General features: G+C 44.9%; 1 protein-coding gene across 3 annotated transcripts in view; it reads right to left on the reverse strand.

The window, feature by feature from the left end:
- The window catches only part of tmem38a (transmembrane protein 38A), a 40,911-nt gene extending 27,185 nt beyond the window's left edge, over positions 1 to 13,726 (reverse strand). The window contains exon 1 of one of the 3 annotated variants that reach the window (XM_052037632.1): positions 13,376 to 13,726. In XM_052037632.1, coding sequence (XP_051893592.1) covers positions 13,376 to 13,499 — 124 coding nt within the window. In that variant the 5' untranslated portion in view covers positions 13,500 to 13,726. Of the gene's footprint in view, positions 1 to 12,775; positions 12,898 to 13,193; positions 13,285 to 13,375 lie in introns of those variants that run through there. The other 2 variants (XM_052037634.1, XM_052037633.1) reach the window with 2 other exon arrangements.
- Positions 13,727 to 14,050: the final 324 nt, after the last annotated feature.

Genomic DNA, 14,050 nt, shown 5'->3' on the forward strand with positions numbered 1-14,050 from the left:
TTGAGACCATGCTGGAGGCGAGCCAAGTGTTCAGGAACTGGGGCAAGCTGGGACTTGGAGTGCTTTGGGTGTGCTGAGATTTACATGGAATGATGGGTGTGAGGCCTGGTGTGAGCACTGGGAAGTCATGACTTGGAAGTAGCAAGGAATCAGAGGCACGGTGGTTGAGTCAGAGACAGAGGCAGACAATATCTATGGTGGAAGTAGAAAGATATGAATGCTCTACAGATGTATACAAAAGGAAACATGTTACCTAGTTTATTGAACACTTATTTTGTTACTACCTTATGTATTCAAGCTACTTGGAAGCTTGGGTACAATGAGCCAAACAGAAGTAGGATAAAATTCAGGTCTTCAGCACCCCTAACCCCACTGTGCTCCACTTGACTATGGAGCTGTTCAGCTATGGCTGCTCCTGATTAAATAACACGTCGATTGTCGAATGCTCTTGTTTTCAAATCTATCCATGGCCTCTTTGCACACTGTCTCTGTAATCTCCTCCAGTCCCACAATCACACAAGATACCTGCAATACTCTAATTCTGGTTTCTTGAGCAACTTTATCTTAACCAATCGTTATTGGCATCAATGTCCTCAGCGCAAATGGCCCAAGTTCTGGAATTTCCCTTTTCAACCTGGAATTTCTTCCTTCTTTTAAAATGCATCTTAAACCCTCCTCTTTGGCCAACTTTTGACCATTGATCTATGTGGGTCTGTGTCATATTTTATTCATTATTACTCCTGTGAAGCCCATTGAAATGCTCCACTGAATTAAAGGGACAGTATGAATACAGTGGGTTGGAAACTAGAAACCCAACAATGCTCTTTGTGAAGTTTGCAACTGAAGATCTTGATCTTATGGGACGTTCACGGTGTTTGTGCGACCCACATACTGTTATTTTCAATTGCAAGATTGACAGAATAACATGTGTCTCCCTCAGTGTGCACTATATTCATCTATTGCAGCTGGCTGCATCTGCTGACAATAAGCTTGTAGATATTAGTTCTGCAGCCAGCTCTTAAGGAGACTGAATAAATAGAACCATAGAGACATACAGCAGGGGAACAGGCTGTTTGGCTCACCAAGTCTGTGATGACCATCAATCACAAATTTACATTAATCTCATTTTTCATTCTCCCCACATTATCAACTCCCCCAGATTCTACCCCTCACCCACGCACGAGGAGCAACTTACAGTGGTCTCGGGCGCTGTGAGGCACCCTTAAAATAGTAAAATAAGGAGGGAATGGTTCATGGCATCTGGATAGGCTGGTGAAGAACCAGAAGATATGCCTGCTGGGGATATGATCTCTGAGCCTGAGGGCCATGGAGACCCTTCAGTGTTACAACCAGATGGTCCTGGCAAGAAATTGTCAGGGGCTCTCAATTCTGGGGAAGCCTGCCGTTCCCCTAGGCTGAAAAGAAACAAGATGAAGTATCCATGCTTTGAGTGTAGACTTCAGGTGATCTCCAGCAGTGAGCAGTAAACTGAGATGTGGCAGAGACCAGTAGCAACAGCTAGGAATGGTCCTGACGCTAGGAATCTGTGGGTGACCACGCTGACCCTGACCCCACGGGGAAACCTGTCTATTTGAGGCCAACGAAAGATGCAGTAATGAATCTCCTTACATAGCAGTTTTAGGGAAAACTAGAGAACCTGGTTATTCTATGACTATGTAAGAACTCACTATTAAGATCAATAAGGTTGAAAATCTCACTGGAGACCTTGGGTCTGAGGCAAACAAGGTAGTTGTTACAGATTGCCATTTTATAACACGTTATTCAAAAGGCTGTACTGAACTCCCATTTAATATATGAATATTTATTATTATTTGATTCCTTAAAATTTTGAACTCAGGTCGGGTTTTACCTTCTGAAGGTTATATTAAGCTATTAATTAAAGATCAATTCTAATGGCTCTCTGCATGCTCAAAGCCAAGAAGTAAATCTCTCAAGCAGCTGCTGTCAATTTGATCCTGTGCAGGATGATGAGGCTGCAGTTCATGTGTAAAAGATACTGAGATTCTGAAAATATCACAAGACCTGTTCCACTTGGTTCATCCACACACCACCGCTCCCCCCAATATCACTTGCTAACTCCTTCACCCAACTCATCGTTATGTCAAACCTTAAGCAGCACATACCTACTTCCAATCTGAGAACCAAAAGCTGCAGATACTGGTTACAGAAGAAGAGGATGTTGAATCAGCATAGAATCAAGGTAACAGTGTAGAACAATCACTAAATGAAATCTGGAGCAGCTCAAAGCGAAAGATCCCTCCCTTACAGGCTCTAGTGATCAAACTGGATTTTTGTGACAAGGCAGGGCAGCAACTTTTGGCATTGTGTTCGTGGAGCCAACTCATTTTTAACAGTGAGCACTTTATACTTGAACTCTAACCTCTGTGTGACCAGTTCAGTGCCATAGCTACCAAGATATCTTGGCTCTGGATGTAGGAAGGCTATGGAGGTGAAACGTTTGACTACAGTTGGTTTTGAATTCAGATTGGGTTAATGGTGTGTTTGGATCTAAACTCACATCGTGGCTACAGAAGGGTTAGGGCTAATTTTGAATTTAGTTTATAATTTCCTGGTAGCATTTAGCCAACAGAGCAAATGTTTGTCGTGTTTTTAAATTAAAAATTATAAAGGATAAATTGAAAAACAATCTTGCACAGGCCTTGTACAATAAGTTCTATTGTGGACTTACAATCCTCTGAGACAGCTAAAGAATAATTCCTGAGATTCCAAAAAGAAAACACTGCAGTTTCTCAGACTCTAAACACAGGAGCAGAAACTTCATGTTACAACATTTACTCAGACCTAATCTATAGCCATTCATGGATATACTCATGACTCCAAAGATACGAGAATCCCAGATATTACAGAGAGAGAGAACTTGATTAACTAAATCAATCAGATAATCAGAAACTGTTACAAAGAGTTAACGTAACAACTTTTGACAGGTGTTCATTCCATTGGAAAAGGAAAATTTGTTTTCCTTATTTGACTGAATGGATTTTCTTAACAGCATCAATTTAAAGCCACTGGAGTATAGGCAGGTGTTCCACAAGTCAGCAGTTTCCATATTAAAACTTTTCTCAAGTTGGAAACTCATGGATTATTTTAACTTCCCAACTTTTATCACCTTTACTTTTTCATATTACCCTAATCTGGTTTACATAACACAACAGCTAAATGTCAAAGTTGTCAGCACGCAAAGGATGAGGCACGTGATTATGTGATTGTACAGCAACCTACCCATTCCCAAATCATTCACAGTGCATTTTAGAAAACCTACAGCACAATTCAGACCCTTCAGCCCACAAAGCTGTGCCGAACAAATTTTAACTGCCAACTCTTTAGCCTTGGCAAAGCCACCCATCCCAGCTAAGCCAGGCCTTGATTACAAAGGAAAGTCACAGTTTGGTGACATAATTCCACAAGTCGACCCAAGTTCCGCACAATCTCCAAGCCAACTGCAAATAAGATCGAGCCACGAAAGGCTGAGGTAAATCATCACTTATGTGGGAAGTGGTCTAACAAAGAAAATACGAGCCTCAATTCCCGGGAATCTCCTACCCCATGTCACAATTGCCCTGGTGGGCTGGTGTCCTGGACTGTATAGTCTGTGTGTTGAAGATACTCCCACAGTTTAGTGGTTTGATCCAAATCATTTGATAGGCTGTATTAACCTTAAAACTTGCAAGTTTATTTTGTAATACAGAAAAGGGTGGAATCAAGGCACACAGTATTCCCTCTGGAACTGCAAACCTTTCTCACTAACCCAGCAACTTCCTCGCTACATACAGAAGAACATAACAAATCGCAGTAGTCTAATTACCTTCTTGTGCCTCATCTGTATTTAGTCAGATCATGACTGATCTTTTATCCCAGTGCCTCTTCCCGGCACTAGCCCCATATCCTTTGATTTGCTTAACATCTAAAAATCTATTGACCACCCCTCTTAAAAATACTCAGCGATTGAGCCTCCACAGTTGTTTCGAATAGTAAATTCCAAAGATTTACCATCCATTAGGTGAAGAACATCTCTGTCATTAATGACTGACCCCTATTTTGAGGCTGTGACCCCTGGCTCTAGACATCACGGTCTGGGAAAACATCAACCCCACACCAACCCTGACAAACCCCCCTGTAAGAATATTGTACACTTCAACGAGGTCACTTCTCATTTCTTCTAAACTCAAGAGCACACAGGCAAGGTTTGCTTAATATGCCAACCCCACCATCCCAGGAATCAACCTGGTTAACCTTTGTGGCATTCCCTCTCCCACAAATGTATCCTTCCTTATGTCGGACAACCAGACCTGCACATTATATCCCGTATGGACTCTCACCAGTCTATATAACTAGAGGTGCAAGGTGTCTCTTCTCACCTAATTAAATTCCCTTACCAAAAAGACAAACATTCTGTTTGCCATCCTAATTGTTTCCGAGCACTTGCATACTAGCTGCTTGTGATTCATGTACAAGGACACCCTAGTGCTTCTGAGCACCAACACCTTTCAGTCCCTCACCACTTAATAAATAATCTATTTCTTATACCAAAGGGAATGATTTTCATTTTTCCATATTATCTGCCACCTGTTAGTTACTCACCTAGGCTACTCCCATCACAGCTCCCAAAGCTGTGGCCTCTATTGACAAAGGAGGACAAGGGTAGCAGACACATGGCAGCACCACCATCTGCAGGTTCCCCTTCAATTGCACACCATCCTGACTTGGAAATATATCCCCTGCCTTTCCTCATCAATGTTTCCAAAGCCCGGATCTCCCTACCCAATAGCACTGTCAGAGTATCTTCTCCTAAAGGGCTGCAGCAGTAAAAGAACACCAATTTCTCAAGGGCAGTTCGGGATGGGCAATCAACGTCCACCTTGTCAGCAAAGCACAGATCACAAAAAAAAATTGATGAATGATTTGTGACTCGAGAAACCAACAGTAATGTGGTCGGATCTAGACTGAGTTAACCATGTTGTTTGTTGGCCGCTGGAGTCACAAATAAGCCAGACCAGCATATTTCCCTGCCTAAGTACATTAGTGAACCAGGTAAGTTTTTATGACAGGCCAGTAGTCTCTTGATTACTGATACTGATGCCACGGTGGGATCGGAATTCATGTCGCCAGATATTACCCCAGTCCTTGACACTACTGGTCACACGATGGAACCATTGTTCTACCATGGTGAGGTTAGTGGTGCCAATATATTCTGCCCTTGCCCACAATGCCCATGTCCTGTGAATGAGTAAAAAATGAAAGTGAGGAACCAGAACAGGCTGTGTGCAGAACCATGGGACAGGACATGTGCAGAGCCACAGAACAGGCCGTGCACAGTGCCACAGAACAGGCCGTGCACAGTGCCACAGAACAGGCCGTAAACATCCATTCATTTTATCTCAGTAATGGAGATACTGCAAACATGTATTTCCTGATCAAAGAACTCTTAAAATATCTTCCCCAAGGACAACATTTCACCCTCCCTCCTGTCCTTGGGGTCATGATTGCATTCACTGAAATATGTGAACTTCCCTGTTTCTTCACCTCCCTGTGGCCTTTCATGCTGTTTTCTGCCATATATTTTCCGGTTTGTTTTCCAAATAACTAATGAGATCAGCATTGACCACGTTATGCAGATTACAAAACAATTATGTATTAGGAAGGCCAATCAATCTATCCCGTTGATCCATGATGAAAGACCCATGATAGGCACATACCACCAGGCTCAAGGACAGCTTCTATCCCACAGTGATAAGACTATTGAACGGTTCCCTTATACAATGAGGTGAACTATGACCTCACGATCTACCTTGTTGTGACCTTGCACCTTATTGCACTGCACTTTCTCTGTAGCTGTGACACTTTACTCTGTACTGTTATTGTTTTTACCTGTACTACATCAATGCACTCTGTACTAACTCAATGTAACTGCACTGCGTAATGAATTGACCTGTACGATCGGTATGCAAGACAAGTTTTTCACTGTACCTCGGTACAAGTGACAATAATAAACCAATTCCAATACCAAACTGTTGAAGCTGAGGATTTCAGGTGGCCACTCGGGAACCTCTTCCGTTTAGATCTAAGCAATGTTCCATTCACAATGTTTTCATGTCCAATTTCTACATGGAAATTGACACCCAGGTCCCCTCAAACCAGTAAATTTGAAGTATGAAACCATGTTATTAAAAAAAAAGGAGATGCCAATAAACATGTAAATTAATAATATTATAACATTTAGAATTAATGGTGTTTTTAGCTGTACTCAAATTTAAAGTTCAGTCTTATCCCTGTGGTGACACATTTACCTGTGAATAAATAGGACATGAATTAATGTGCCACCTCAGAAATCTAAGCACACACCCTGACTGATCTGCACTCCTGTTCAGTGCTGAGGGAATGCGGCACCGTCAGAAGTGCCATCTTTCTAGTTGCATTGCAAGACCAAGGCTGCTGCTTCCCTCATAGCTGGATGCAGGCAGGGACCCTATTTAAAGAACAATCGTCCTGGTCAACATTTATTTCCAAATCAAGATCATTAACATAGATGAGATAGTAATTTCTCTCATCGTTGTTTGTGCTGCCTTGCTATACGTAAACTGGCTTTTGCATATGCTGACTTCCTGAAAGGTTCAACACCAATGGAACATCCTTCTTAAAAGCGCAAACCACTCTAAATAGTTTTCATAGAGACTGGTATCTACGTTATTGTGGTGTTGTTCCAAAGTAGCTTATTCAAGAGTTATGGCCTCATCAGCTTTGACAATACATCATAGTGTTACTCTGCCCAGCCATTTTCAGCTGCCATTGCAATCTCTGCAAAATGCAGGAGTCTCTGTGACTTCTTTAATTAATGATCATAGTAGTTTACAGCAGTGAAAGAGGCCATTCATCCCCTCATGTTCATCCCAACCAAATGTTCTATTTAGATTACTCTCATAACCCTGTGTGTACTCAGTTGCTCTTCTGGGTACCTCTTATGGTAAGGCCTCCACCAGCATTTCGGGCAGTGAGTTCTGAATCCTTGCTACTCAGGTGAAAACTTTTTTCCCTCTATAGTCCTTTCTCAAATTAATTCTGGTCACCTCACTATTGGAAGGATGTCGAGGCTTTAGAGAGGGTGCAGAGGAGGTTTACTCGGATGCTGCCTGGATTAGAGGGCATGTGCTATCAGGAGAGGCTGGACAAACTTGGGCTCTTTTCTCTGGAGTGGAGGAGGCTGAGGGGTGATCTGTTGGAAGTGTATAAAATTATGAGGAGCATAGATAGGGTGGACAAGCAATAAATTTTTCCCTTTATTGAGTGATCCAATACCAGAGGTCGTGCATTTAAGGTGAGGGGGGTAGGTTCAGAAGAGACGTGGGGTGGTACGTTTTTTACTCAGAGAGTGGTGGATGCCTGGAATGTGTTGCCTGATAGGGTGGTGGAGGCAAATTTATTGGGGGCTTTTAAGAGGGGCTTGGATGGGCACATGAATGAGAGGAAAATAGAGGGATATGGGCATTCTGTAGGTAGGATGGATTAGCTATGTCGGCACAACATTGTGGGCCGAAGGGCCTGTTCTGTGCTGTACTGTTCTATGTCTCCAAGTTATGGACCTTCCTCTGTCAAGGCCTCTATCTATGTCCACTTCTGAAGCTTCTCAAAATTCTGTATGTCTGAATTAAATCTCCCCTTAATCTCCATTCTCCAAAGAAAACATACCCAGCTGAAACAATCCACCCTCATAACTATAATTCTTCTGGAAAGACTTCTGCACATCTGTGGTAAGAGGAGTTAATGTTTCAGGTCGAAGATCTGTGATCAGAATTGAGAAAGAGAGAAAACAAGGAGCAACAGACAATCTGCTGGGGGAACTCAGCGGGTCGAGCAGCATCTGTGGGCGGGGAAGGAATTGTTGACGCCTCAGGTCGAAACCCTGCCTCAGGACACTAATCCTCAGAAGCACCCGGGACCCTACATCAGATTCTGCCTGAGACATCAACAATTCCGTTACCCCCACAGACGCTGCTCGACCCGCTGAGTCCCTCCAGCAGATTGTGTGTTTCTCCAGGTTCCAGCACCTGCAGTCTCTTGTCTCTCCAAGAGAAAAAAAAGTTTCTCAGTTCTGCTGAAGGATCTTTGAAAGGTTTCCACCATATTCCATATTTATTTCAAATTTCCAGCATCTGCAGTTTGTTTTTCAATATTTTTGTTAATCTGCTCTGCACCTTCTCTAGTGAATATAACATCCAGCTTGTAATGTGGTGACCAGAAGTGTGCAGCATCCTCCAGCAAACAGTGTTTTATACAGTTCTAATGTAACCTCCCTGCTCTTAACTTCTCTGTCTTCATATATAACCTCCTTATCTACCTATCGCTGCACCTCCAGGAATCAGTGGACAGACAGTCCAAGATCTCTCTGTTCCTCTGCACCTTGCAGCATTGCACCATTTGTTTTGTATTCCTTTGCCTTTTTCCCCCCTTTCCAAGCGCACTACTTGATATTTGACAGGTTTGAATTCCATCTTCTACTTCCGTTCCCACCAAACGAGTCCACTGACCTTTTCCTGCAGCCTAGAATTTATTTCCCCAACAAGAGAACTTGTTGCAATGCTTTCTTGCACCGCCAGGAGATTTTGGAAACACTGAAGCGTAGAAATCGGATTAGGAAAAGAATATCTCCAGCTTTTTATATGTCTGACTTTTGCACTTTTTTCTTGAAGTTTGCACCCATTTCTGGTGGAAATCCCACCCACTGGGGAAATTAAACCAAGCACTTCCTACTGTGATTCACTCAAATGCAGGTGTCATTTCCTCTTGATATTTTGCACTCAAGGTGATATCACCAATGTGTGCAGGGCATAAATCTGAATTAACTACAAAAATTGGATCAAAAAAGTGTAACCCATGACCTTTACTGTTCCTTCACAAGGAGTACATCATTGAGAAAGTCGGGAGCTGCACATGAGTTCAGGGGTTCCCTCTGAAACATCAGTTTTATCATCACTGACTCATCCCCCTCCCCCCCATCGAACTTCAAGCATTGTCCTTTTGCAGATAGGCAGCACTGACACAGATCACAGTGTCTGTGCACCACATGCAGTGGTATGAGGTCCTAGTTATCGTTCTGGCAGCAGCTCAGTCGCGGCAGAGGCCGCTGTGAATTGGATGGCAGCTGACGGCTTGCACAGCAGTTTCCATCTGTGAATGCACATCTTTGGATTTTGGGAGGTCTAATAAGAGTAGGGTATACACAACAAAGGGTAAGGTGCATGGAGTATTGAGGAACAGAGGGGTCTTGGTATACAAGTCTATGATGGTACCACAGGTGGGACAAGATGGTGAAGGAGACATATGGGATATTTACTTACATAGTGGTAGCATACAATATAAGAACTGGGTGATTATGGTACAACAGTATAAAATATTGGTTAGGTCGTGGGTGAAGTACTGTGCACAGTTCTAGTCACCACAGGATAGGAAGGACATGACTGCACTAGAGAGTGTGCAGAAGAGATTCACCAGGATGTTGCCTGAGATGGAGGATTTCAATTGTGAGGACAGAGTGGACAGGAGGGGTTTGTATTCCTTTGAGTGGAGGAGGCTGAGGAGGGACCTGATAGAGGTTTACAGAGTTATGCAGGGTGTAAGTAGGGTAGACAGTAGGAAACTTTTCTCCATAACAGTGACATCTAAAATTAGAATGCATACATTTAAGGTAAGAGATAAGAGGTTTAGAGATGAGAAACAAAGGACTGCAGATGCTGGAATCTAGATGAAAAACACGATGACGCTCGAGGTACTCAGGCCAGGCAGCACCCGTGGAGAAAAGTGGGTGGTCAATGTTTCAGGTAAGGACCCTTCTTCAGGAGGTTTAGAGGTGATCTGAGGAAGAACTTCCTCACCCAGAGGTGGATGGAATCTGAGGGGTTGGAGGAAGCAGGTAATTTCACAGTATTTAAGAAATATCTAGACAAGTATTTGAATTGCTAAGGCTAGGGAACAAGTGTTGGTGAAGGGTATTAGTAGAGATTGTGCTTGATGGTCAGCAATGGCACGAACTACTTTCTAAACAGGAAGAAAATTCAGAAATTGGAGGTACAAAGGGACTTGGGAGTCCTAGTGCAGGATTCCCTACAGGTTAACTTGCAGGTTGATGTTAGCACTCATTTCGAGAGGACTAGAATATAAAAGCAAGGATGTAATGCTGAGGCTTTATAAGGCATTGGTCAGACCACATTTGGAGTATTGTGAGCAGTTTTGGGCCCCATATCTAAGGAAGGATGTGCTGGCATTGGCGAGGGTCCAGAGGACGTTTACAAGAATGATCCCAGGGTTGAAAGGGTTAGTGTGTGATGAGTTCTTGATGTCTCTGGGCCTGTACTCACTGGAGTTTAGAAGGATGAGGGGGGATCTCATTGAAACCTACCGAATATTGAAAGGCCTGGATAGAGTGGATGTGGAGAGGATGTTTCCAGCAGTGAGTCGAGGACTAGAGGGCACAGCCTCAGAATAGAAGGATGTCCCTTTAGAACTGAGATGAGGAGGAATTTCTTTAGCCAGAGGGTGGTGAATCTGTGGAATTCATTGCCACAGATGGCTGTGGAGGCCAAGTCATTGGGTATATTTAAAGCGGAGGTTGATAAATTCTTGATTAGTAAGGGCATGAAGGGTTGCGGGGAGAAGGCAGGAGAATGGGGTTGAGAGGAAAAAATAAATCAGCCATGATCGACTGGGTGGAGCAGACTTGATGGGCTGAATGGCCTAATTCTGTTTCTATGTCGTATGGTCTATGGTCTTATGGACATAGTGGACTGAAGGCTGGTTTCTGTGCTGTATGTTTTGTGACTCGATGGCTTCCAAATGGCAGAGAAACACAATGGTGATTCCTTAAACCAAAGATTTCCAAGTTATTAATTTTTTGCTGGCACCCAAGACATATTTGGAACACCAAAAATATGTGGAATCCGAATTCTAGGCTTGACTCATTACTTGGTGATTCGAGGTCATGATTTTCTTTTGAGCTTTGTGTTTGAATCTGTCAGTGAATCCCATTTGTACAAGGGCTGCATCTGAAATCTGCTGACCTCAGTCAGTTTAACTCTATGCTGACAGAGGTCGGCAATGTCAAACTGGTCTCCTTCTGTTGAGATGTACACGTTGATAGTGTCGAATATTACTATTTTAGGCTAATAATGCACGTTCAACAATGCAGAATTTATGCACCTAACAGTGACGTGAACTTTCCCCCACATTGTGAGCCACGTCAAGAGATTTTGTCTGGCGCTCTTTGCCTGGTAAAATGCTAATCTTGTTGTAGAAAGAGGCCTGGGTTTACTTAGGGTGTGCCAGCTCGGTGGCTGGGTTACTAGACTGGAACAAGAGTTCTCAATGATTGATTCAGATCCTATTGTGGCAGCTAAGAAAATTAAATTCCAGTAACCCGAACCCGAATGAAATGAAAGAAATTAGTAACGGTGAGCGATTGTTGTGAAAACTTGTGGTGTCCTAATTTCCGTAAGGGAAGGAAGTCTGTCATCATTCCCCATGTGGACTATATCTGACTCCAGACTCACCAGTTTGTTGACTCTAAACTGCCTCCTTAGTTCAACTAAGGATGGACAATAAATGCTTCCATTCACAGTGACATTCCGATTCCATGAATGAACAAAACAAAACATCTTGGGTATTGTTGAAGAAGTCAGGAAAATGGGAAAGCAGACCCAGTCAGTTATAGAGCAGCACTGCCAACTGTTCTCACAGCCATCAGTTCTGTGACTGGAAGACCCAAACTAAAACTTTGCTGGAAATCGGAAATAAAAAAGGAAATGCTAGAAATCCTCAGCAGATTAGGGAGCATCTGCAGGGACGAGTCAATAATCCAGGTTGATGGATTATTACAATCCATTGGGAAAAGTTACAAAAGACCAAATTTAAAGTAGTGGAAGTTGGGTGGTGGTTGGTGGGTGGTGGTGGGGGTGGGTGGAGGGGGGGCAGAGAGAGACTAGAAGAGATCTGTGTGAAGGTAGAGACGGCGGAGATCAGATGGTGGTACCATTGGAAAGAGGACCACAAAGTGAATGGACAAGTGGTGTCCCCCAGGGAGGTGTAGATAGGAGGAAATGAATTAAATCTGAAATGATCAGAAGAGGAGAGAGAACAAAACTGAGGTGTAATATACACGGCTTGTTGTGATGCCCCAGCTTGGATGATGAGGTTGGAACATTGTCAGAGTGGGTTGGGTGGAGAGTTAAGGCGGCAAGACAGCACCTCCTTGCTGACTGCACGGAGGTGTCCGGCAAAGCAGTCCCGGGACATTGGAAGCGGAGGGGGTGAACGGCGGGTGTTGTATCCTGGTATGGAAGGGTGGGAAGGAATGGTGGTGTTTGGTGCGGATGGGAGCCGGGAAGAGAGGAGTGGGTGACGGTGGGGCTGGGAGACGGAACCAGGTTGCTGTGGGAGGGGGAAGAGCCCCTTTAGAATATTGAAGGGGGAGGAGAGGCAAATGTGTTCACCGTCACATTACTGGTGGGTATGGATGTAGAAGGTTAAAGACTCGTTGGTTCAGAGAGAAAGCAGTCAAGTCTGAACAAGTGCCGAGTTTTAGAGGTGGACGTGGATTTGGCATCAGTGCCAGTGCTTTACCCGGACCCTGAGCTCAGACGGCTGACTCAGGGATACTGAGGGACAAAGAAAGATACGAACAGATCCTGTGACACTGGCAATGAACTTCAGATGTGAACTTCCCGCTGTATATCCAGCCGTGCGTGCTTACTTTCACGGATTCCTGGTGGATCTACTGTGGTGAAAGTCAGGCTCCCTCCGTCTACATTGGTGTAGCTGTTACCCTGGCCGCACCGAGTCGGGGACTCGCAGTCAGACATCTGCGGTTATTCCTGGACACTGCTAGTTATTCTCTCCCCTGACACATAAGGAAGCTCCTGCAGAATCGCACCGCCCCCCCATCACCCCACATGCAACCAAGTGTGTCATGAACACTCCTCCGTTTAGGGTGAAGCGGGTTTTCGTTGTGTTATTTTTAAGGTAGGGAGGAGTGAAGCAAAAAACGATCCATTGTAAATAGTTTCGCAGAGGTGAGTCAGTGCGCCGGTAGCGGGGCGCGGACTGCGGTACAACACGAGGCCGGCGTTCCCACCGATACCCCCCCCCCCCCCCCCCCCCGGTCACATTACCGCACATCTGTAGCTGCAGAAGCGCACGTTAAAGCGGGTGGCTGTCCTACCCCGGTCCTGCCCAGGGTTCGAGTCCCATTGCAGAACTGCGCCCGCTCGCTCGGGCTGTCGGTGTGTCTCCCCCCCACCCCCCACCCCCCCCCTCCCCTGCCCCACCGCCGCCCACACCGAAATGCACAGACCTGGTTCGTATTTCAGGTAGAGAATTGACACGATGTAATAAGCCAGATCAAACAGCGGGAACATGGACATCTTAGAAAAGTAAAGAGCGAGTTCGCTCAGATTCAGCACCGCCAGGATATCCATACTGAAGGAGTCGGTGTCTGCAGCTGCTGGTTCCGATAGTTGCTTTGGCCAGGTCTTGCCTCCGGTTCCTCGTCTCTCTCTCTCTCTCTCTCTGTCTCTCTGCTTCTGTCTCTCTCTGTCTATCTGTCTGCCTTTCCCTAGCTGCGGTTGACAGTGTAAATGCCCCTAACTCGGGGCCTGGCTGTCACAAATAACCCCCTGACGTCAACCACACAACACACAATTGCGCTGCCAACGTGTGTTCAAAGCCAATCAGGGACTCTCTGCAGCCCGCACAAAAATAAACAGCACGCACAGGCAGCCCTAAAAAGGCAGGCGGGGCAACACAGAGCAGTGAGAGGCAAAGCCTGTCAGAGTGAAACTGCTCTCACACACCCACATCACCGGATCCTCCGGGGTGCCTTGTCCTCAAAAGTCAGGTGTCGCCAGGCGAGGGCCCGGACTTGGGTATCCGGGATCAGAGAACAGCAACCCGGGCCGCCAACGCTGGGTCTGAGCCTCGCCTGAAACCGAATCACCAGGGGTGAGTGGGAATCTGGAGGGAGATGGAG

Source organism: Pristis pectinata, chromosome 24 (assembly GCF_009764475.1).
Source record: "Pristis pectinata isolate sPriPec2 chromosome 24, sPriPec2.1.pri, whole genome shotgun sequence".
NCBI lineage: Eukaryota > Metazoa > Chordata > Chondrichthyes > Rhinopristiformes > Pristidae > Pristis > Pristis pectinata.